Consider the following 21,527-nt stretch of genomic DNA (forward strand, 5'->3'; position numbering starts at 1 on the left):
AATGGTTACCACGGCAACCATCTCACTTCATAGAGTCAGACAGGTTCAAATTAAGTGTAACCTTTTGTACAGACAGCCTGACAAAAGGACAGACCTGGAAGATGGAACTCAGCTAAATTTATTGGTACATTAGGCAACATCTTTTTTGACTTACAGGTGTCTAGGATGTGTTCTTACACTGCACTTCTCCAGAGATCATCTGTCAATCAAACAAAGTGCTGTTGCAGCTACTGGAAATTCAATTTATTCTAAACAAAATGAATGAAAGCTCAAGAAAAAACAAAAAACACACTAAAAAAAGGTACATTCTCTGCATTGGGCTGAGACAGCAGTGTGTACAATGATCAGTCAACAACAAAAAATAAACCAACATTAACACCCCTAACAGCCAAAGGCAATGTAAAGCTCTGGACAAAGATCTGCTGGGAATCCGTGGCATGTATATGGATGCTACTTTGACACGTCTAAACATTGTTGCTGACCACGCACACCTCTTCATGGCAGCAGTATTCCCAGATGGCAGTGGTTTCTTTGAGCAGGTTAAATCTCCCTGCGACACTGCAAAAATTGTACAGTGATGGTTTGAGGAACACGACAAAGAGCTTAAGATGTTGACTTGGCCAACAAATTTCCCTCATTTAAATCTGATCACACAACAAAAACAAGTCATGGAGGCCCAACCTTGCAACTTCCAGGACGTAAAGGATCTACTGCTAATATCTTCGGTCTTGATACCACAGGAAGTCTTCCGAGGTCTTATGGAACCCGTGCCTCTATGTATCAGGGCTGTTTTGGCAGCACAGGGGGTCCTTAACAATACTTGGAAGGGTGGTTTTAACTGTTCACATCTTATGATTCATGCAATATAACCACAACATAACTGGATTTCATTGAAAAATAAGGACTCCAACACTGTCATCTCACCTCCCTGTCTTACATTATTGAAAATGCATGCATCATGAAAATGGAAGTAGCAGACAGAATGGGGCCAAGAAAAGAAATACGGCAAGAACTTAGTGATGAAACTGTATGAGAAAGTAGACTGACTCAGACTTACTTTAGTTTGACTTTAGTTCAAGTGGAGACAGGGAACTGTCAAGATGATTATGCTGTCAGGTGTCCAGACATCAAGGATATGAGATTTTATTCATGCAACAGCTCCATCAAATGGGAAGCTCAGACCACGGCCAGAGATAATAATGTGATTTTGGTTATTCTTCACAGGAGTCTCAGTGTGCAGTGATTGAACACCTTCAGCAGTTTTCAGCGCATTAACGTGACACTCTGTGCCAGATGATAAAATACGGTCACCTGAGTTGACATCAGCTACAATATGTTGCCAGGATATGACCTTGGATCAAAGCATGATTTTCATATTAGGAGTCCTCCCTTCATATGTAGGCTTTGAAAGTAAGAAAAAAAAACATCAGGAAGTGTTGGGAGGAAGGCAAAGAAAAGCAACAAACCTCTGAAAAAGAAAAACTCAGAGAGGCATATAATAGAAAATCAAGCGTATCACATGCCTCTTTGACTGAAAAGATGGAATTACTGCTGTGGAAACATACAACGGGCAAAACTCATGTTGTGAACTGTTGGCTTTATAACACTGTCAAAGTTCCTTTAATCGGACCTTTGCTTGTTTGTGCTGCTTGCAATTTCAGAATGGAGACGGGGTGTTTAAAAGATGTGAAGTTCTGGTGAAAGCAGGTAGGCTGAAAATAACATTAACATTCAGTGTGGTCCACTGCAGAAAATTTGTCATTTGATATATTGAGGTGTCATCCGAAAGAAGCTCTCAATTCAGGTGATGAACGGCTGCAATACACCAGCCTGGTTACCTATTTCATTATAGACCTTCCCAACGGCCAGGGGGTGAGAGCTGACTGCACCGGCACATCTCAAAGGACTTGCTGGATTAATTCTGGCCTTCCACTCAGACACGGCCCCAGGTGTTCCTGGAGATGTGGGAGAATTGCCAAGAACTGTGTGCCGAAAGTGCATCATCAGACATGTATGAGGTGCCAAAAAGCCCACTGTGCCAATAACCTCCAGCTACGGGAAATTGAACAGACTGAACCTTGTTGTCATCAGTTATGTGAAGAACTCAGTTTAACCCTGTGAACTACAAAACTGTCTGGCGGGTTTGAAATGCACGCTGTCTTTAAAAATAGTAATAATAATAATTTTTTTAAAAATTGCAATAATTACACCACTTATCTGAAAAAAGAAACTGAAAGAACCACTAGATTTTCAACTTTCCAGTGGTCTTTGACGGTCCTCATCTGTAACATGACATTCGGTGAAGAAACTTCACAAAACAAAAGTATCAAACGATGAGTGATATTTCATCAGTCACTTTATTCTGCATGGGCAATTTAGAAATTTGATAAAAATATACTGTTTATCATAAACAGATTCTGTAAAAAAAGGGGGAAAAAATCTGACTTCCTTGTCACATCTGGCAAGCCATAAGTGACTCATCTGTGATCAACGGTACTGTAACAAATATTCTGGAATTTACTCCCAAAGTCTGCTGAACTGTAAGCAGTGATTTTACAGAGCAGATAGGAGACATGTATGGTAATAAATTCAATGCAGAGCACATTGAGTCACCATTTTTTGCCAGTACTGGAAACAACTGTGGGCACTTGGAAAAATTCTGTATATTTGATTGGAGATCTTTTTTTTTTTTTAAACATGTAATCAAAAGAATTCTACCTTCTTCTTTTTTTAAAATGATTTTTGGCATTTTAACTGTGTCATACTGCACAAAAGACATATTTGATGTCTCTCTGTTTGTAGTCATGGTTGCACTCTTTCTGTAGAGGTGAAGGGCTTAATGGTATAGTCAAAAATGAGCCCACACTAACAGAACAGCTAATAAAGCTGATAAGGGAATTATATGTCCTGGTTAAAATAGAAATGCAGTGTAGAATTTGATGCCATTTAATAAGGTCTGCATGTAGTGTCTTGAGGTACTGCAGTTAAATTACAAAACTAAATAAAAGTTAAATAAGCAAGTGGCTGCAAAGAAAGAGTATAAAACAGCATGGTTATTGACTAAGAAGCTCAGCAGTAAGGGGGGCTTGGATTTTCAGCAGTTGCTGCTGTACATAAAAATGTGCTGGTAGTGGCTGACACGTGATTTAAAGGGCAGGAGACGCATAATTCAGGGACGAGAACAAAATTGTTTACTTATCAAAAAGCAATTTCTTGAAGATAGGCAAGTATATAGTTTGCATACAGTCTTTATTCCCATAGGAGACTGTATAAATAATGGTGGGTATGAGAAAAACTGTGAAAGAAAACATTTAAAGTGAGAGCTTCTTGTGGGTTATGGCCTCAAATTGGGGTCAAATTTACTTATTTACATATCACGAGTTTCAGCCCATTGTTTAAATTACTAGTGATTCAGCATTTTCAGTAGGAAGAACTGAAAAACAAAAGAAAAAAGAAAGAAAGGAATACCAGTAAAAATGGAAGTTTACTATGTGATAAAATGCAGACACATCCAGTGCATGACATTTTGATCTGATGTTATTATGATTGGAAGTGTTTTCTGTTGCCTGATGTGCAGCAGAATGTGGCAGCCCCCCTTTGTGAACACCTCTATTTTCTCACGGCATAACTGGGCCATTAGAGTCACCCTGATGCACCACATATATTTGCTATTCATAACAGGAAGAATATGCCCCAATTGACCGCGCATATTTCTGTGACCATTGTTTTCACAGCAATTGTTCCAGTCTATTTTGGAATTCTGCCTTTTTTCTTTGGGGTTTAATCCACCTCAATAAGGACAAAGAAGGAAGAGATTTCCATCCAGCGATTTTCAAACAATCCAGGCCCCTTGGGCATATTTCTCCAGACTGTCTGCTCACAAAATAAGAATAAAAAATGGCTGTGAAGTTGCAGGCTGAAGTGAAAAGATGAAAAAGTGCTTGTTTAATTGCCTTTAGTGTACGTTATAAACCCTCAGACGCATTGACATTTCAAACATTAAACATCTTTATTCAGCCTGAGGGGAAAACTTGTTTCTATGGTGGGAATCTGCCACTTTTAATTTGAAGAACGTGATTAAAGAGGGTTACTAGAGCTTAGCGTGAAGCTGGGATCAAAACAACCCACCTGTAATCTAAACCAAATGCACACAGATGTAAATGAAACCATGTGATGCACATGTGATATTCACTATGTTTAATTACACCTCAAACTCCCTTGCGGGCTGCAGCATTAAAAGATCACAGTTAAATGTGTTTTTGTCAACCAGCCAAACTGCTTTGCTTCTATTTTTTTTTTTATCACCATGTGATTTTAACATATTGCAACATACGTTTTAAATGCAGCTTGTGCTTATATGTGTGCATGTTGGGTACCACTTACAGACTACTCATTTGTTTGGAATGCACATAAATTCTTGACTTTACTGTAGGGGCACAGCTGGCCGAACGATTAATGTACCAACAAAAAGTCCGAGTCGAAACAATATGAAGTTCAGTGTGTGAAGAACCAGGCCTCAATAGAACCAGCTTGTAAATTCCTGGAAGAAGACCCGAATGAAACTGCGGTAATGAGCTCACAATGTGCACACAGCGAGCGTAGAGGGGTGAAAAAAAAAATTACTCGCCTCCTTTAACGTTTTTCATCTGGCAGCCTGTTTGCACAAAGCACTGCGAGTAAACACAGGTGAGACGGCGATAACCTGCAACTTCCTACAGTGTCTGAAGGTGGTGAAGGGTTTTATTTAGTACGACACAGATCCAGAATTCACTTGGTAAAGCTGGCAGGGCTTTTCTGGTATTTTTCAATGCAGCTTGACATTTCTGTGACCCAATTCCCAATGCGACACAACAAGTAGTTTAATAAAAGATGCAGTATGCTTTTTTTTAGTCCACCGTAAGTTATAAATTATACTACTTCTATATGTCTGTAATTTGATGTCATAATCTGTAATTTATCAGCTTTGAACAAAAGAATTAAACTGCTTACGCTGCATGCACAATTACTGGGAAAACTGTATTCCTTAGGATTAGGATCAGGATTATTGCAAAACAATTACAACACTCAAAATATTAGGAAACCTCAGACCTGAATGTGTAACAAAGACAAAGCGGGTTTACTCTTTCTTTGATGAATACATAAGTGTGAATAATCAATATTGGACTAAATAACAGAAAGATTTTACCCAAAATTATTTGTTTATTGTCAATTTTTAGGCTGTAATTGTAACTTACCTTAAGCAGACCTTAATTTTTGAACTTTCAAAAAATTTGAGCAATGAGTCATGTAATAAAAGGAGCCAGGTCATTATTGAGTCATCTTTGAGGCATTAGCCGGTAAGCCAAGCAGCAGAATACATGTGATGGAGCATTGTTCTGCATAGACATCATGGCCTTCTTCAATGCTGCAGGCTTCTTCCAGTGCAACGGCTTGAAAAAAGTATCTTCCTGAAAGTGAGGGTAGGTTTAGGAGTTGATTTTCAGTTGATCCTCCACTAGTGATCCTGCCATGAGCCAATTCATTTTGTCATTTGTCCATAAAATCTGCCATAAAACCCAGCATGGATGCTTCAACTACTGAGTCTTATTCAGCGGTGGTTTCAGCCTTCCGTACCTCAGTCATGTCTCAGAATGCTTGATGTCTTGTACTTCTGGACACGCCAGCTATGTTGCAGTTCTAGTATTTGGTGGCGGTGGAGGTTAATAGCTTCCTGGTAGATTCACATTTAATATTCCTCAAAGGATCAAAGGTTCTTTATTGTCATTAAAACAAAAAGAAGCACAGCATTTCCAGCACCGCAATAAAAAAGCTGTAATAGAATAAATAAACAGGCTTTCATAAATAAAATGAATAAAATTAAGAACACAGAATAACTAAGAAAATAATGTAGTCTAGAGAGCTCAAAGCCACTGCGTACATGCGCGCTGCCATCTAGGCATCTAAATCAGAATCTCTTGAGGCCCCTTCAGGTCTTTTGCATTTCATTTGCTCCTTCTTTCTCCATGTGTGTTTTGCAGCATTGTTGACTATACACAACAAAGTGTTTGATTGTACGGTGGTCAACAGTTTAGCTATCTACGCATCTAGAAGGCATTTCAGAATGTTTGACTTTTCAGTGTCAGTTAAATGTCTTTTTTGATCCATTTTACCTGAGCTGAAGAAGCTGCCTAATAATTACGCACACCTTAATAGGAGCTGTCAATCACATTAGGCCACACCCACCCTCAGTAAACAAATACTTAATCCACTAAGCCTTTAAGTTTATAAGGTTTGGAGTTGGAAAATGTGCATAGAAATGAGACTGAGGTTAGACTACTCACCTGCATGCAGTTTTTGCATGAAAAGCTTTATGTATAGAAATATAATGAAGTGGGATATAGAAGCAAATAGTACAAGTAGGGCTGAGATCCTGTACCTGTTCCATCCAGAGAGTGAAAGAGCGCTGCCAGGAGTCCTTCTTCTCTAGATGCAGGTATGTGTTGAAGAGGATGAGGTAAATGTAGCGCTCCAGGTACTGCAGGCTCCTCAGCAGCAGCTGCTGACACTCCTTGTCCGTCTTTCCACTTTTGATCTAAAGAAAAAGTGGCAAACAAAGTTCTGAAAAAGTGCATCAAGACATTCATCTCACACAGCAACAACTACTGTCAAAGTGCACATTTTTCCATTTCTACTGAGTACAGTGTCACAGCTTAGCAGGAATTTAGACTGTTTTTCTTGTATTGAGTGAATTCAGTGTCTCTAATTGCCTCCTACATGTATGTTGTGTTTGTATGATTGGACTTTCTTGACATTTCACCAGCATTGATATTGTTTAGAAGCCTGTTACTTGTGTTTGTGTTCGCTATCCTGGGAACTACTTAAAGTTGCGAGCATTCAGGAAATACCGACGCCTCAAACAAACACACTCAAACTTTGTATAAACTGAACTGAAATAACAAAATGATCGGAGATTTTTAACTTAACTTAAAAAACGACAATAATAGGCAATTTAGAGGAGCATATGCCACAAGTTAGGGGTAATCAGTAGGCCATGACCCACAGAAAATCACATAAACATACACACTGGTCCAGCACAACAAAGGTATTGACAAGACAGTCATAGTGAGTCACTGTGCAACTTTTGTCAGCTTATATAACATGATTCCTGCACTATGTTTCTCCTAAACTCCCCTGACCCACCGTCTGCCGGCACGAGCTTTATTTCCGCACAGTGCCAACATAATATTGTTTATCTTAGCGTCCCTGAGGCCATCAGCTCCACCAACAGAGGTTGTATGTCCTTCTAAAGTCCATGCATGGCAGCAGACGCACTTTGTGAGCTACGCATCAACAAGTCTGACTAATCTAATTACAGCACAAACAAGGAATCTCCAAGGCAGAAACAAAGACGATGCTCTCAGCAGGGACAGAATAAAACCAGACAGAAACAGACACCAGCTCAGAAAACAAAAAATGAATTTCAATGCAAACCCTCAGTTTAAGTAGATGTGTGTTATTTTTCCTTCAAGTTCAAATAAGTGAACTTTCACACAGAACTATCAATCTGCTTTTAATGAACCCAATGTTTCAGCGTAAAATGCTCCACTAGATAATGCTTTTAAGACAGTGAAGAGGCAGTCAATGGCACAATATGTCTGATGAATAAACTGTAAAAATAGCATATTATTAACAGAGCTAACAAGCTTTGATTTCCTCACTAATGCTGGGAACCACATGTCAAGGACTGCAGCATCGTACTGATGAAACTCATCAGGGCTAGCATTGTCAGTTGACAGCTCCAGCTGAAGCCACCAGGCCCTTCGCCCTGCTGTTTTCACCATGACATGTAGATTAAATGTGCCACTTTCTGCCATGTTCAGGCCTTAAACCTGAGCAGTTTGGATCACAGAGAAGTGTTTCTGTCCGCCTGATGAGTTTAATTCAAACATATACTTCTACGTTTTACCTCTGATTTTGATGATTATGGTTTAATTTGTTAGGTTTAATCCTCTACACTCCCAAACCTGCCAAGCCATGTTATCTTAAACAGTAAAAGTGCCAAAATTACACACATAATCAGTGGCTGAAAACTGCATAAACAGTCACTGGATTTTCAAGTATTTGAGAGACCACAAACTACTCATCGCTGATGCAAATCTTCACCAAAACAAAGATTAAAATTGTGATATTTTGCTTTATTCTACAGGCCTCATTTAAAATGTTGCCAAAAATAAACCGTTTGTCTTAACCAGAACCTGTAAAACACAACAATTTCTGTGTTTCTTGGGGCAAGTGTAAAGTCTCGACTGAATCAATCGTGTAACAAAATTCAGGAAATAATCAAGCACTGAACTGGGCTGAACTGCAGGCAGTGCTTATATAGAGCAAACAAGAGGCAAGTATGGAAACAAATTGAAAATATAAGTAGTAAAATATCTACAGTGTGCAAAGTTACCATTTATTTTTTCAGTACTGGCAACACATGTGGGCACTTAGAACTTTTTGAACTTTTCTTTTTAATAATTTATGGTATTACAACTTTGATACATTACACAAAAGACGTTTTTGAATGTTCGCTACTTCTATTCATGGTTGTGCTGTTCCATAGAGATGCAAGACTTTATATTGCAGTGAAAAAATAGCTCTTAATGAGTAAAAATGTGACAGGAGCAAAGAAAAAAACAACTGCCAAAAAATGCTGGTTTCCAAAAATATGGAGGAGGGCTAAGTCACTTGATTCACTGAAATGTTATGGCATGCAGGTATTATAAAACTATATATATATTATACATGTGGTATTATGCTCCATATAAACCCAGCCAAGTGTAGTAAAACATTGGTGGAAATTATATTCAGGTGAATTGTGTCTGTCATCCTCATTCGTACTTGCGCTTCTCTCACAGCCGATAACAAAACCGCCCACTCGCTCAACCTTAAAAGACCTTCTGAAACCTTGTGATTTCAACAACACGATCACAGTTATCTGAGCGGGCAAAGTATAAAGTTGGTGTGTAGGCGGCTTCAAGCTGTGTATGATATGGCTGTTTGCTCCACAAGGCTGACCATCCTCCCCTGAGTTATTCTTTCAGCTCCTCTGCTGAGGACACCCATAAGCCATCAAAGAAAGCTGCCACCAAACATGCAATACCCCCCTCATATAACCTACTATTCACCAAAGTTGTTTACAACCTGTGCTCCACTCCTTTCAAATAAACACTATAATTACATGGCTATTCCTGTCATAATTACTAAATAATTCAAATTTTTACTGCAAAACCCTATGGTCAGCAACGCTAGAATGGTGCACTTATTCAAAGTATGAGATGCTCCTATAATTCCCTTGATTGTTGTTCAAGACACAAGATAATAGTATTTTCACAGGACTAATTGACTGTCTACTGCAGGGATGGGGAAAAATGCAAACACTGGACACAAGATTGAACTGTTCATGCACATAAAAATTTTGCTCATGTAATTAGTTTTATGCTTTTAACTAATCCTTCCACTTAAATTCTGTGGAATTCGACAGAGAAATGCATCTATGACAAAAACATTGCAGTCCAAGACAAACAAAGAGAGAGCAGGACAATGAGTGAAGCAGCTCTAGCACTATCGCATGCCACTTCTCACAAAGCACGGCTGGTAATCGAGCTGCTCTTCAATTACAGGTTGAGAGGACGGTGAATGCAGACAGGCTCTCATTAGCGCCTTGAGTGAGTGGTGTGTGATCGAGATGTTTTCCCTTTTTTTCGTCTTCTTTTGTCTCCTTTTTCTATAGAGCCTTGAGCACTTCCAGGCACCAAGTGACAAAGTCTGTCATCCAGCTGTGTGTCTGTGTGGCGGTTCGAGGTGTGCACTGGATTGGATGGCATGTCGGTGAACAAAAAGTAAATGGGTTGACGGAGTGTAGCGCAGCAGATATGTCTTAATGAAACAGAGCATTTCCAGCGCTCTCTGTTTAATGTTACTAGTTCGCTGCACTGAGAATAATGAAGACTTACAAAGTAGGTGGGCTGGTGCTCAGGGTAATTTGAAATGTGCACAGCGTACCATAATACAATCATTCCAGAGCTGAATGACGCAGCAGAGAGAGAGGGAGAGTGGGGGGGATGAATGGGGTTTCCTGTCCATTCCCAAACAGCTGTGGTCGGATCCTAGTTTTCCAGGCATCTGCAGCAGAGTGGAGTCAGAAACTACACCTAGGCAAACAATGGATGTGCTGTCTGTTGTCTATCAGCTCTCCCAGAGGAAGAAAGACTGAGCACGCACAGCTCACTTTCTCTGATTTCCACCAGTTTAAATCGACAGCAGTGGAAGGGCAGGTGAACGCTGGTGAACCCGATCACCCTGTGCACCCTGCACCCCCAGGGGGCTTCCAGCATTTCAGTTCTCAGCCTTGAAAATCCACAGTGCCAAAGTCTGGCAGATATCCATGCACGAGCCAACACACACACACAGACACACACACACACACACACACACACACACACACACACACACACACACACACACACACACACACACACACAGACAGACACACACAGACACACACAGACACACACACACACACACACACACACACACACACAGACACACACACAGACACACACACACACACACACACACACACACACACACACAGACACACACACAGACACACACACACACACAGACACACAGACACACACACACAGACACACACACACACACACACACACAGACACACACACACACACACACACACACACACACAGACACACACACACACACACACACACACACACACACACACACACACACACAGACACACACACACACACACACACACAGACACAGACACACACACACACACACACACACACACACACACACACACACACACACACATATGAGAGAGATCAGTTTACAAAGATTACATAATTCACACCTCTACAATCTGCTGATCCCTAATTCCGTGGCTGCCATCTGTCTGTCTGCACTGACCCAACCATATGTGCGGTTGAGCTGCACTCTCAGAAATTCCTTCAGAAAACAATGTTGGGTAAGATGAGGTAAAGAAAGGCAGTAAATGTCTTCCATTCTGCGTAAAGGAAGCAGCCTTGAAAGCTTTAAATTACTGTGCATTACAGTTAAGTGCCGAGGCAATCCTGTACTCTGCTGATAGACGTATCTATTTTTCAGCATTATCTTTCAACAAACTTGCTTTACTGAAATGAAAATGATCCTTTCGAGATGAAGAACAAAATGTTGATACTGAGTTGGAAAAATAGAAGAGAGAACTGCAGCATCCTCTCATCTGGCCTTAATAACAGAGGAGGTGAACGGTCAGTCCTGGTTCACAATCAAAGGTGAAAGCTATAATTCAGTCTGCCCCAGAGGCGTGATAATGAACATCCTGAGCTCTCCTCAGTCCTGAGTGAGAAGGGAGACAGACCAAACACATACCATTGTTGAGAGAGTCCAGGAATGCTGGATGGCTGAGCAGACGTCTGAGCGGGGGACAATGTGAAAGTGAGAAAAGCGGCTAAGACATGTTATCGCTGCAGAAACACTAGTGAGAGCACAGACAGCTTTTGCTTTAATGCGTGACTGGAAAAATCTTATCGACTGCTAGATTAGAAATGTTTCACTGCTTTATGCGATGCTACGGTCCACTTTGGAATTTTTTGTACAACATGTGCAGCACATAGTATACATATCAAATGCCACTGCCATTAAAATAGCATCACTGCAATGAGCTACTTAAACACGTGCGCATATATATAAAAACACAATAATATTTTACTAGTACATGTAAAATCTCAGCCTCTTGGTCAATCAAACTGGCCTGTCAAGTTCCAAGTAATACTTTTGCCTGAGCAGCTAAAATCTCAGGAGAGTGAAATTGAATGCATATGAAAGAAGAGTTCGGTTGTATTGCTTGTAACTGTGCATTCAACATTACACTGGAGCTGAGCTTGTGATGGTTAGCTTAGCTTCGCAACAAGAATGAAAGCAGGGTGTTTTCGAGTCCCATCAATTCCAGCCGCCCGCTACATATTTAGGTCACGCAATTTAGCATCCGTACATAACGTACACAAGCATATCATAAAGTGGCCACTGTTGTTACCAATACTAGACCAAAACGGCGACACTACCTTTTTTGATGTAATACTACTTACATTTTTAAATGGTTTGCATACTTTTCTCCTATCAGCCTGTACTTCAACCCAGTCCAGCTGAAAAGTCCCCAAAGTTTTGCCAAGTAACTGCTTCAGGGTTGCTCTGAGAAGTGAAAAGATTTAGTTTTCTATAGAATCTGGTTTATCAAAATGGTTCATTTTTGGCAAATCTTTAAATAGGACATGTACAATGATGCGATTTTGCTTAAAAAAACTACTGTAAACTTAGATTTGATTACTTTCCCTGATGTAACTCTATGCCACACACAAATAGTTCAGGGACTGTTAGGAAAGTTGAAAATGTGATGATTCTTTCTGTTTTTAGAGTTGCAGGCTCTGACGAAAAATGTCATTTTGCAGATTTGTTAAAAAATAACATGTCTTTCAAACCCACAGTCAGTTCACGTCACAAGCACCTTTTCTGACCAGTCGTTCACGACTTTAGTCCACCGGACCCAATTGGCATGTTTTATAACTGAGGCAGCGTTCATATATTCCGGCTGCTCTGCGCTCACCACATCATTCCTCCAGCCTCCACAGATCTGTAAATCATCTCCTCTTCTTCCCCAGCAACCTCCTTCTTCATTCTGTGTTCATTTAAAATGTTGTGACTCTCCGGCTCTGCTGGGGGTTTTGTGATCTCAGCGGCTGTCTGTGCCACGCTTTTTAAAACTGTTCCAGAGCATCACTCGAACTGAGTCATCGTCAAAAACAAATATAAGTTCAACCTGACGCACTATCCTGTCTGGATTGAAAAATTGTTAACGTTTACATCCATTTAATTTGTTACCAACATCATCATAATGCTTATGTCTAAGTTTTTGCATTTGTAAGAAAGTTGAGAAAGATGCACAATATACAGACATTGAATCGACTCAAATGCAGCCAGAAATCATCAGTTACCACAACTAAATGAGCCACAAACCAGTATTCAATGACACAAAAGGCTCAAAAAAATGTCCACAAAACAACTTTAAAGTACACAGGAAATGTGACAGTTGAACAGCAGGCGCTCTGCTTCTAGAAAGCTTCCACTGAACTCAAATGTAAAACAACCACAGTCGGCACTTGGGGTTGTGTGTCTTTTAAAAGTGGTAAACAGTTTAAGGAGTTTTTTTCTTACATTTTATAAGTAGATTTAGTGGTTCGTTAAAATAATCTCTGCATTACAGTGCATATTTGTTTGTGAATCGCACCAATATGGAACTAATCCGACCGGCTGATGTCAACTTCACTGGATTTAAGCTTTTTTCTTTCTCTCTTGCTAACTTTATGCTTTTTGTGCTGCAGGCAGTTTAAGTTCTATGTAACAATGTTGTTCCAGGAACTGATTTCACATTATCTAAAAGGAAATGTACTTTGCAAAAACAAAACAAATAAACTTGATACATATTTGTGAGCGATTTAATTCAGCCCCTGGCAACTGTTTCAGTCTCCCGTTTTTAATTCTTTTAAAACGTCAGACCCAGTTCAAACAAAAGTTGGCTATAATCTCCGGATAAGCGTCACAGCCTGCAGCCTGCAGGTGGAGGTGTATTAAAGATAAACACCACCTACTTATGAAATATTCTGCCTGATCCGTGCCAACTTCTTGTGCAAACAGGGATTCTGTGTGTCATGAGGCTTGGTATTAAAGGGTTCCACATGCCGAACAATCCCAGGCCCTTAATGAGGGGTCTACAGTCACAGTGACGATGTGAGCCCCTATCTCCTCCATTTGAACACAGGCTGACAGGCACGTCATCAATTAGTGCCCAGCTACTGCTGTTGATTATCAAACCGCTGACATTTTGCTCACCAGGGGCACTCGCAATTTCTGTCCATTTTCTGCAGTGAGTCATTAAGGAAGGTAAAAAGACCTGACAGCAGTGACATCTAATAGACCAGAGTCCTGTATTAGGAAGCAAGTTCAACATAGGCAGTACATCTTTTAGTTGCTTGGACTGACAGGTGCTATCGGTGACACAAAGTCAGCTAAGCTATGATCACTAGTGACACAAGATAGTGAAGTAGTGTTGACAAAAGATCGAAAACTGATTGAGTGATGCCATGGCTGTTTCTCCACCTTTTCTGACTCACTAATACTCATCCATAATTTATCTTTTCTGAGTAAAGGATATTGTAAATGGATTACTTTTCTGCAGCAAAACAAACATTTTGGCAGTACAGAGAACAGCAAATGTTGGAGAATAGATCACACTGTTTTAGTGAACTCAGATAAAATAGAAAATGTTGAGTTTTACAAAGTTGTACTTCAGTTTAAAGGTTTTCTTTCTTTTATATTGGTAAACTTTGTGTCAAACATAGTACATTTATAGCTGATCTAAACAGAAAAGTAGTATTAAGTTATTGGGGAACAGTTAAATCCCTGAATGGTGGCAGACAAGTGTTGACGGTCGACCTTTCTGTGGGCTCATGTGGGTGAAGACTTAACTGAGAAGTGCATATTAAGGAGAGGTCCGTCTGTTTGACATATGGTGCCAATTACCAGCTGATGGGGTTGCAGAGGTAAAAAGGCCAATCCATATTGGCCCTTCCCACACAGGTTTGCACAAACAGCCATTCATCAGATTCTACAAGAACACCTCCCACCCAAATCCAAAACCAAACTCCGACTTGTCTAGAGTGGACAGCCAGCCTACACATGGCTCCTTCACTCAATATACAGACACCTCAAAGTCAAGTATACATGCTGGTTTTCAGGTAGGTTCATTAAGTAGACCCAAACCAGGGCCTGACTGAAAATTAGCTAAATTACTTCTCCTTCTCAGACTCACTTTTGGTTGCCAATGTGAAAAGATGCCATGTTTTAGCCATTTAGAACTTCAATGAAACTGGGAGAATATTTACCTGAAACAGTAACAAAGAATACTTGGCATTTACTTTAGACAACAGAAGTGGAGACAGACAGGAAATGAGAGGAAGGGTATTAAAAATGTAATTTCACTTGCATCATCTCTCCAAACCAACTTGCCACTGTATGAGCTCAGTTCATTACCACATGTCGTGCAGAGGAAAAACGTTGTTTAGCCTCAGCGTCTAAATAATCAAAGTGTTATTGTCCAATTTTCATGATGAATGAGCACAGATGAGTCATACTTCTGCTGGACAAAGAAGTGACACATTTTTAACATCACTCTTTTTTGATTCAGTCTACTTCTATAAAACTGCATGCACTATTTAAATTTTGCTTCTGTCTACTTTTTATTAGAAAAGTAGAACTTTTTGCCATGTGTATATATTGTTAAAACCCTTGGCATTTTAGTGTGCTCATCTGTCAGGTGCTGGAATGTGTGAAAGCGAGATAAGTACATGAACATATTTTTTATATATTCCTCTGGGTTGCATGAACCTGACCAGCATATGTATGTTTTTTTTAGGTTTTTTTTTACGTGCACTGCAATTTTTCTGAAAGCCCGACCATACACCCACCCAGACCGCTGCCTGCCAGCTTGGCCAGTAGCAAAGCAATCAAAGCTATACATCATCTGGCTTCACGTTGCAGTGCTGATCTTTATGGATCAAGATGGTGCCCAAAACTCCTATTTTAAAGGAGCAGAGAAGCCATGGAGCCGCCAGTGAGAGGAGAAGACGAAGATGCCTTTATGTTAATAGTTTCTACAGATTCCGATCCTCTGTCTTTTTCCAGTCGCTCAGCCACACTACGCTGATTAAATCATGAAGTCAAGGTTGAGGTGGATTTTAGATGCAAGCTGTGTCAATCCGTATACTGTATATACAGACTTATATACAATCTGTCCATCTAGCCAAGTGCTTGGAAATTTCTCACACTCACAAGTAAGGTCTTGTGGATTAAGATCTGCTGTAGAATAAAGATTTAATCTTCTTTTACTATTTAAACGGAACATTTAACAGCAACAGCCAACCATAAAACTAGACATACCCATAGAAATACACATCAATAATACATCGAGAACTAAGGAATGAACTGTACAATAAATAGTCAATAGACTTTTGTGTAAAAAAGACAGATTTCTCAGGCAAAACAACCAGCAAAAATGTATGACATGTCTGTTGAACAGAGATTACAAAAGCCGCAGGAGGAGACAGGGCTCATCAACTAAGCCTACACACAGACTGGAATATCTTCCCACATTAACCGCATGCATTATGGTACATTCTGTACGTGCACATGGCTGGCAGCACAGCACATAGAGGCTCCCACTGTGAATCAGTCACTGGCTGAGCTATCAAAATACGTTGTGCATGCAAACCCAACACTGATGCATTTAAATGTTATGTCAGTGAGTTACAGCTAATCAGATGTTCAATAGTTCAAAACCCACTGGAGTTCTTGTAATCAAATATATAGTCTTGCCCACAAATGACTTTCTGTATTGACAAAAAAAAAAAAAGGCAAATGTATTTTGATGTGCTGCCGCAAAGGTCATGGTATTTGCTACACCAGAGTGAGGTCAAACCCTTTGGACTAGAGGAGTTTTATGGAAATAATTAAGAGTATATCGCCACAAAACCTGGTAGAGACACTCATAGATCCCAGTGGATAAAAGCTAATGAATTTATTCCAATTAGTGCCATTATGTAAAACTAACCCCATGTATAACACAAGCGTTTCAAACGTACGAATTCCTGCCATAAAAACTTTGACAAACTGGGAGCCAATTCTGACATGTCCTAAAACAGCCAGCGTACACACAACATTTTTATTTAAATCTGCCATAAATAACTTTTGGCCACTTGGCAGCAGTATAAAATAGCTCCACACAACTTTTGAGGTACAGCATTCCTATGGACTCACTCAATTTTGATAGTGAAAAGAAAATTTGGAATTGAAAACAAAACCTAAACTGAAAAAAGAAACGCTGGGATTAAAGCACTTGTATTTAACCAAGCAGTGTCTGAGCATTTTCTTGCTCCTGCCACGTTTTTACTCACTGTGGGCTCATTTTTCTCTGCAATTTAAAGTCCTGCACCTCTATAGAAACAGAGATTAGATACCAAAGTTGGCAAAAAATAAATAAATCAGCGTTCAACCCATTATTTCTGAATACGCTTCAATAGTGGTCTCCTATCTGCTCTGTGTAAACACTGCCTGCAGTTTAGCCCAAAAAAATTACAGATTTTAATGGTATATTTTCAAAAAAACTTAGATCTGGACAAATTTACTGATGGAATGGAAAGTTAAAAATCTGTCAGTTATTTCAGTTTTTACAGTTTCTGTGTAATTTTGGTGATTTTGGAAAGATAACAGACCTTTCAAATCCTCTTGCGTTTTTTGGGCTTTATAGGGTTAAAAAGAAATCACAGTTTTCCTTAAAAAAAATTGTCCTCTTAACATTATTTCATTTTAATATTTCTGCACTGCTGCCTGTATATGATTTTCACACTGCAGAGGGAAAATCACTCCTTCTCCTCATCAATAGCTGCCATGTTTTTAGGTGGATCTCCCAAATTGTAAGGAACTGTTTTGTTTTTTTTGCACAGAACTGAACTGGGTTAAAGTTTACTTTCAACTAGCTTAATACGGTATGCCAGAGCTTTGATGGAACAACAGCTAACTGGCACAGAAGATGCCATACCCATGCTTAATCTTGCCTGTAAAGTTCTAATTTGGCTCGACTGTTTTTCCAACCAGGGAGACAGATGCCAATGAACACAACACCAGATGTATTTGAAACACTGAGGAAAAAAAAATCTGAGATGTGGGCGGCAAATTGGAGGTCTGGAACCTGGCAACTCAGACAAAATGTTAGATTTTTTTGCTCTATTAGTCATACAAATCTTAAAATAGCAAAACAGTCTAAAGATTTTGTTTTCTGGCTTGTACCAATCATATTCTCACGTGGCTGTTGCCGTGGCCACGGACATCGATTCAGCTTTTTTTGCCACATTCACTCTGATCCCGGAATATGCCAGTCTAACAGTGAGCCAGAGAAGATGCGACACATGGATTTCACCACCTCAGCAGAGATGCATGTCAAATGCCAGAATGTATAAAACGTGAGTCATTACAATGATTACTTCCAAGAATGAACGAATGCCAAAAGAAGCCACACTGTGCCTTATTGTGAGCTGTCTGTGGGGCAAAGAGGAATCCATTCGACAAGGCAGTTCTGAAAGTTCCTCGCTCTATAGGAGCAGTTATGACATCGTTAACACGGGATTCATCTGCTGCACAACTGTCCTCATGTATGAAACACGGTTTCCCCACTGTGGCAATGTGAAAGTGCAATTCCTGGAACAACTCGACCCAGTCACGACTTGCGCATATCCCGCATGGTTGGCATTTAAGTCACTTCACCACTCAGATTGTGTTCCCGATCTGTCCAGTGCCAGGAGCTAGCCAGTGTGAAAGTTTAGACAAAAAGGTGGAGCTTTTCCCAGCGAAATGATTCAGGGCTTAGCAGGACCTGACGGATACCATGACCACGGCTACCGGGAGCACGCTTTAAACGCTCATGCATGGCTTTGGAGGCAGTTATTCCTGGTCTGTTGGCCTGCAGCAATGACAGGTTTAGTGTGTGGGGGGAGGAAATGGCATGGAGTGCCCAGCCAGGTCTGAAGCACTGTCCTGGGGCCGGCGGTTAAGGGGGGGGGCGGGGGCATGAGAGAGGGTCAGGGCAAAGGGCAGGCCGGGGCAGTTCAGTTATTCAGGGTAAAAGGGGACAGACTGGGAGGTGAAGCACAACGATTCCAAAAGTGGTCAGCATGTAGACAGCGAAGCAGAGCGCGAGAGTGAAATGGAGAAATGATATTACAACTGCAGCGTTTGGGAGTCACTGCAGGACGACAAAGGGAAAATAATTGCTCTCTTATAGGTCTAATGACTCAACATCCATTATCCATCCATCCATCCATTATCTATACACCGCTTATTCCTCACTAGGGTCATGGGAGGGCTGGAGTCTATCCCAGCTGACTCAGGTGAAGGCAGGGGACACCCTAGACAGGTCACCAGTCTGTCACAGGGCTACATACAAAGACAAACAAGCACTCTCACATTCACACCTACGGGCAATTTAGAATGATCAATTAACCTCAGCATATTTTTGGACTGTGGGAGGAAGCCGGAGTACCTGGAGAAAACCCACGCATGCACAGGGAGAACATGCAAACTCCATGCAGAAAGATCCCAGGAAAGCCGGGACGCGAACCAGGGACCTTCTTGCTGCAAGGCGAAAGTGCTAACCACTACACCACTGTGCAGCCTTTTAATGACTCAACAATGCAAGGCAATTATACACCATGAGAGGAGGAAAATATTGGATATTATACTCAATAACAATACATTTACACTACTCTTCAAAAGTTTGGGGTCAGCCAGACAATTTCATGTTTTCCATGAAAACTCCCACTTTTATCCATGTGCTAACAGAACTGCGCTGAATATATAATGTTATTGTGCAGCCTTGAGAACAGTCATTTTGCATTTCACTGCACTGCTCTGCCACCGTATGAACATGTGACAAACAAAACCTCTTGAATCTTGAATTCTGTAAGACCTAGCTAATAAAGGTGTCGCTGGTAAACCACTGAGTCCGTTTATTGTGCAACCATGCATTTTATTGCTTTAGCAGCTTTTAATTTGTAAGTGGAAGACTGTTATTTCAAAGGTTACAACGTTTTGCTATCAGAAAACTGATGTGACTGTGTTTATAAAGAATGCTAAATGGGCTGCTAATTAGCTTGTGCTCCTTAATGCTGATAGTCATGATAATAAATGAATTAAATGACTCAGTGTGATCAAACGGCTCCATGCAGCTATTTACCGCTCTCAGCCTATCATTGTTTTTGTTAGCTGTGATGACAAATAACAGAAACCGAGGTGGTTCCCAGACCTCACATAGCTCCTACAACAACACCTGCCCAGAGTGAAACGGTTGCAGCAGAAAGGTTTTCTTATTTTTTCTCTGTGATTGAAGGACCAAATCAAGACAATAATGAACAGAAAAACAACAGGCTGAAGAAGAAAATAAAACAATGGGATGCTCATGTTGCTTTATGCTAGATGTGAAATAAGGCAACAGAAAATCATTTACTGTGTCATTAAAATGTAAAAATTGCTCAAATGAAATCCAGTACTTACACTCTGATGTTGCATATCCCATTTACTGCATAGCACATGCTGGCAAGTCATCTACTTTGCACATGAATATTTAATACTCTAGGATATTATCCATGTGGATCTCTTCATGCACATTTCTGAGCAATAACTCAGTTCACAGTCTAATAAGTAGCTGAATGGAGTCATTTTCCAGAGCTGTTGAATTGTACTATGTTATCTAACTCTGTCAGTACAATTTATACCAGTGGGACTTTGAATACAATAAACTGCTTGTTAGGTCAATGTGCTAATTAAATGGGAGTGTGCTAACATACTAATAATACACTCATGTTCTACATATAGTTGATATAGAGGTTTTAAGATAAACAACCATAATGAAAAGTCAGAAACTGTAAGTACGCAGTTCACAAATTCTTCTTGATTCTTCATCGTCTCATGCTGTTAAAACTTTAATTTGAAATAATTTCAGATCAGCCCTTAGACAACCTGTTGGCTCCGTGCAACCAAATTATTAAGTGAGGCAACACAGTACAAAGTGGCAAGGCAATTGCACTTTGAACACAGCATGTGTTAGGGGCAAAAGTCAGAACGATGAGTCTGGAAACTATTATAATTGAATTGCTTTGAATCATTTGCTGTAAGTTTATTTGTGTGTATTTGTTCCAATTACGCATCACAGCAGACTGAGCAGAGCAGCTGCTTCCACTGAATAGTTCCTTCTCCTTGGTTAAAGATGTGCTAAATAGTCAAATCACCTGGTGCAGCACACGTCTAAAACAAAACCTGCATGTGCTCGGCTCTCCACAACATACTGAATATGGCTAGAAATACCCAAGACATTATTTAAACTGAGTGTGTTTGTTCTACTGAATAAAAGTGGTGAACCTATAAACAGATCATTTAATGGTCCCATATGGTAGAAAGCTATTTCTGTTGTCAGTTAATGGACCCAGTTTGAAATAGTGACTGAAACAGTTTATTAAGACTATTTGTTAACTTGCAGTCACTTTAGAGCATATGTAAAGCTGCTGCTTCGCGTCATTAAAACACTGATTTTATAACCACAATGTAGTGTAACAAATTCCCCAAATGCACCAAAGCTGTGCTGTGAATACAAAAACAATTACATAAATTAATGAGGCACAGAAAATACATTTTTTTTAAAAGGACGGACGGATGAACTAATTTAAGTGGCTATGGCTATGTAAAATAAAAGAAAGTGACAGGAAGTCCTGGTCTCAAGCTGTCAACTTTTTGCGCTGTCAATCGCAGGCACAGAGAGAGTTTTCTTCCTTGCATGGACAGATTTAAAGCAGCAGACACTGACACAGTCTGCTGAG

At 40.1% G+C, this 21,527-nt stretch overlaps 1 protein-coding gene across 8 annotated transcripts in view; it reads right to left on the bottom strand.

Annotated features, from left to right (window-relative positions):
• The window catches only part of pald1a (phosphatase domain containing paladin 1a), a 60,277-nt gene that overhangs the window by 7,368 nt on the left and 31,382 nt on the right, over positions 1-21,527 (bottom strand). For all 8 annotated transcript variants that reach the window (XM_055004632.1, XM_023269540.3, XM_023269529.3 and 5 more), the window contains exon 19: positions 6,416-6,571. In XM_055004632.1, coding sequence (XP_054860607.1) covers positions 6,416-6,571 — 156 coding nt within the window. The remainder of the gene's footprint in view (positions 1-6,415; positions 6,572-21,527) is intronic.

Source organism: Amphiprion ocellaris, chromosome 18, assembly GCF_022539595.1.
Source record: "Amphiprion ocellaris isolate individual 3 ecotype Okinawa chromosome 18, ASM2253959v1, whole genome shotgun sequence".
In the NCBI taxonomy this organism is placed as follows: domain Eukaryota; kingdom Metazoa; phylum Chordata; class Actinopteri; family Pomacentridae; genus Amphiprion; species Amphiprion ocellaris.